Source organism: Prunus mume, linkage group LG6 (genome assembly GCF_029339155.1).
Source record: "Prunus mume cultivar Tortuosa linkage group LG6, ASM2933915v1, whole genome shotgun sequence".
Classification (NCBI taxonomy): Eukaryota; Viridiplantae; Streptophyta; class Magnoliopsida; order Rosales; family Rosaceae; genus Prunus; species Prunus mume.
The window spans coordinates 16,564,320-16,568,954 of NC_142703.1; the positions used below are offsets into that span (position 1 = coordinate 16,564,320).

Genomic DNA, 4,635 nt, shown 5'->3' on the forward strand with positions numbered 1-4,635 from the left:
TCTTGCTACAAGGTCATGCCCTTTGGGCTGAAGAACGCCGAGCAACCTACCAAAGGCTCGTGAATAAAATTTTCAAGGAGCAGATCGCGAGAACCATGGAAGTGTCGTGGGCGATATCTTTGGTTAAAGCCCCAGCCGGGCGGACCACCTCAAAAACCTCACCGAGGCGTTCACTGCTCCGCCAATATCGCATGAAGTGAATCCAAGTAAATGCACGTTCGGTGTACTTAGTGACGCAACGTATCGAGGCACACCAGCGCCAAATCAACGCCATTCTCGAGATGAAGTCGCCTTCCACTGAAGGAAATACAAAGCTGACGGGCAGAGCAGCGGCTCTTAACAGATTCCTCTCAAAGTCTACCGACAGTGCAGACCATTCTTCAAAGCTTTGAAGAAAGGACAAAAAGACAAATGGGACGAAGAGTGCGAAGTAGCTTTCCAGAATCTAAAGACTTACCTTACTTCACCTCCCCGCTCTCAAAGCCAGTTCCTGGTGAAGACTTGTTCGTGTACCTGGCAGGTCCAACTCGGCCGTCAGCTCACTCTCATTCGAGAAGAACTTGGGGCCCAACATCCGATATTCTACACGTCAAAAGCACTCCTCGATGCAGAGACTCGTTATCCGAAATTGGAGAAGCTCATTTTGGCCCTTGTGGTTTCTGCGAGAAAGCTGCGACCTTATTACCAAGCTCATCGAGTCATCGTCATGACCGACTTTCCTTTGAGATCAATCCTCCACAGCCCTGATGCTTCTCAGCGACTCATGAAGTGGGCTATAGAGCTAAGCCAATACGACCTCCTCTACCGGCCGAAGGCGATAAAGCTCAAGCCTTAGCAGACTTTGTTGCAGAATTCACACCATCGGAAGAAGAAGAAGGTGGTCGACAAAAGAAGGAAAGTTCGAGAGCAGACAAGACCTCTACCAACCTCGACCAACCCGAGACATGTGGCGATTGCGCGTAGACGGGCGTCGAACGAGAAAGGAGCCGGAGCGGCGTCGTTATCATCACCCCAGATGGAACCTGTTAGAGCAAGCTATCACGCTTGGCTTCCGACTTCAAACAACGAGGCAGAGTACGAGGCATTGCTCGTGGCTTGCGCTTGGCAAAGAGCTATCAATCAAAAAGCTGGCCATCTACTCAGATTCCCAGCTGATCACAAGTCAAGCCTCAGGAGAATACATGGCGAAGCACCCAAGGATGATCTTGTACCTTGACAAAGTTCAAGAGTTGTTGAAGGCGTTTCCCACCTTCACCATCCAGCAAGTTCCCAGAGCAGAGAACGCGCACGCAGATGCACTAGCAAGCTTAGGATCGTGGCTGGATACCCCAGACGTTCCATCCCGGTCAAGCACCTTGACCAGCCTAGCATAGAGGAGGCAGAGCAGCCGGACTGATGCAGATCGATGAGGATCCGAGCTGGCAAGACCCAATTATTGACTACCTAGTGAATGAAAACCTGCCCAATGACAAGTCCGAGACCAGAAAAATCAAGCAGAAGGCTGCAAGATACTACATGAAAGGCGACATGCTTATCCGCAGATCATACTACGGGCCTCATCTCACTTGCATCAAGTACCCACAAACGCTCGAGGTTCTCTGCAAGATACACGACGGCGAATGTGGAAATCACGCTGGGGCGGATCGCTTGCTCGAAGGCTCTCGGCATAGGCTATTTCGGCCTACCATGCGCCAAGACTCCACGGAGTATGCTCGAAGATGTGATCGATGCCAACGCTACAAGCGGTCCCTGGCCTGCCCGCGAGGAATACCATCCGCAGAATCCATGGCCATTCATGCAGTGGGCCATTGACTTGGTGGGACCTATGCCGACGGCACCTGCCAACAAAGAGATGATGATCGTTGCCACTGATTACTTCACCAAATGGATCGAGGCCGAGGCTTTATCTTCTACCAAGGAGGCCGATGTTGAACGGTTCATCTGGAAGAACATTATTTGCAGATTCGGTTGCCCGCAATCGATAGTCACCGACAATGGTACATTCGTGGCGGCAGTCACCGCATTCTTTGCGGTATGGCATCAAACAACACCTGTCAACACCTCGATACCCGCAAGGCAATGGCCAAGCAGAGGCATCCAACAAGATAGTGCTAGACTGCCTAAAGAAAAGACTGGAAGGCGCAGAAGGAAAATGGGTCGACGAGCTGCCAGGAGTCCTATGGGCTTATCGCACGACCAAAAGGAGATCGACCGGAGAGACACCATTTTCCCTAGCCTATGGGATGAAGCAATCATTCCCACACATCACAGTCCCTTCCATGAGTATTGAGGTGGGCAGTCTTGACCAAATCGCAAGCGATGAAAGTCAACCTTGATCTGCTCGAAGAAGAACGAGAAAAGGCCATTGTTCGAGTTGCCGCCTACCAGCAGCAGCTTGACGTCCTACTACAACAAGAAGGCCAAGATCAGACAATTTCAGCCTGGAGACCTTGTGCTTAGAAAAACTTTCATCACAGCACCAAGGCAAGGGTCAAAGAAGATGAAGCCAAACTGGGAAGGCCCTTACGTGATCAGCCGATCTGGGGGCAGAGGAAGTTACACCCTTGATACTTTAGAAGGAAGAGAAATTCCGAGACAATGGAATGCCCACCACCTTCGAAGATACTATCCATGAAACTCTTCGCTTACCAGCTTGGCTAGCAGGCGACGAGCCTCCTGTACTTCCATTAAAGACGAACTACTTTTGATGTTACCTTTGTTGTCAATTTCCTTTATTCAATAAAGCGATGTATTCACACCAACATCAATACAAGAGCAAGCTTTTCAATGAAGTACTTTTTTGAGCATTATGTCTTACGAACATACACATGGCGGCAGCAAGCCTCATCTCCATTACAGACAGGCTGCTTCACGAAGCACAAACTCAATGAAGTCTTTTTCGAGCGTTGTGTCCGACATACGCTCGCAGACGACAAGTCTCATCTCCATTGCAGAAAAGCGCTTCACGGCACAAACTCAATAGAGTCTTTTTCGAGCATTTTGTCCCGACATACGCTCGCAGCGACAAGCCTAATCTCCATTGCAGGCTGCTTCACGAAGCACAAACTCAATGAAGTCTTTTTCGAGCATTTTGTCCCGACATACGCCGCAGCGACAAGCCTAATCTCCATTGCAGACAAGCTTCACGGCACAAACTCAATAGAGTCTTTTCGAGCATTTTGTCGACATACGCTTGCACGACAAGCCTAATCTCCATTGCAGACGTGCTTCACAAGCACAAACTCAATGGAGTCTTTTTCGAGCATTGTGTCCTCGACATACGCTCGCAGCGACAAACCTCATCTCCATTGCGACGGTGCTTCACGCACAAACTAAATGGAGTCTTTTCGAGCGTTGTGTCACGACATATGCTCGCAGCGACAAGCCTAATCTCCATTGCAGACAGCTTCACGGCACAAACTCAATGGAGTCTTTTTCGAGCATTGTGTCCGACATACGCTCGCAGCGACAAGCCTAATCTCCATTGCATGCCAAGCACAAACTCAATGGAATCTTTTTATTTCGAGCATTGTGTCCCTGACATACGCTCGTAGGCGACAAGCCTTACCTCCATTGTGGGCAAGCTACTTCACGAGTACAAACTCAATGGAATCTCTTTCAAGTGCTATGTCTCCGGACGTACACTTACAAGATATAATGAGAATTGAAGTTTGAAAGGCAACTGAAAATTCCATAACAAAGCAGCCAACCAGCACCATCTACTCAACGGCCTCACCTGCCTACTCATTCGCATATGGTCTAGCCTTATCAGCTACGCCACCTTGGGAGTTGTCTTCCTCCATTGCAGCTTCATCTGCTATCTGCTCTTCAACCGCTTCTGCATCCACAACATTGCTCTGCTCACTTTGAGCAGGGGCGGTCAAGATAAAGCTGCTTACCGTCTTCATGTTCGAGAGGGCAACAAGGAGAAGCACTATTCCTGCATTCCGAATATCCCAGCTTGTACGCATTAGCAACAATCTCATGCTTGGATGCCTCCGTGGCTTCAACATGAGTGTCGAACTTGACCAGGTGGAGCTATCACCAACTTCTGGATTGGCGATTCGCGCAACTTAAGGACTCTTTGCTCGAGCGACGACTCTTTAGCTCTCTTGGCCGAAACTCGCAACATTGAGTCGACTCCGTGCTTGACTGTTCGTGGCTTTGCAGACGAGTCGTGATTGCTAGACAGATGTCGATCCTCTCGGTTTGATCCCAAGATCGCACAAGCACTCAAACCTGCTTTCTCAACACCTCCTCACGAGTAGATCATGAGTTTTAGGCGTTCGGCGAATACCGAGAATGTCCCGGACCTCCTGCATGCCATTGATCTTCTTAATGTTCGTGCAGACGAGGCGCTTGATCCTGGCAGATGAAGAAGCAACTCCCATAGGGACATTCCCAGCAAACGAGACCCTCTTACGGAAGACTTGCTCGAGGAAGAATGAGGAAGCTTGGTCGAGGACTTCTCCCGCTCAACTGGCAGATCATCTAGGTCCGAGCCATGCAGCCCTCATCTTTCAATATCTTCGGTGAGGCGGACCATCACCTCCTTCGATGTTCACTCGGCAACCAGCGCAATCCACAGTAACCGGCAAGGACGTTCAAAGCTTGATGAACATTGGTCGTGTCTGG

At 49.8% G+C, this 4,635-nt stretch overlaps 1 protein-coding gene across 1 annotated transcript; it reads left to right on the top strand.

Annotated features, from left to right (window-relative positions):
* The first annotated feature begins 1,395 nt into the window (after nucleotides 1-1,395).
* On the top strand, nucleotides 1,396-1,812 carry LOC148916265 (uncharacterized). The gene has a single exon (XM_089055086.1). The coding sequence runs from the start codon at nucleotides 1,396-1,398 to the stop codon at nucleotides 1,810-1,812; it is 417 nt and encodes a 138-aa protein (XP_088911212.1).
* Nucleotides 1,813-4,635: the final 2,823 nt, after the last annotated feature.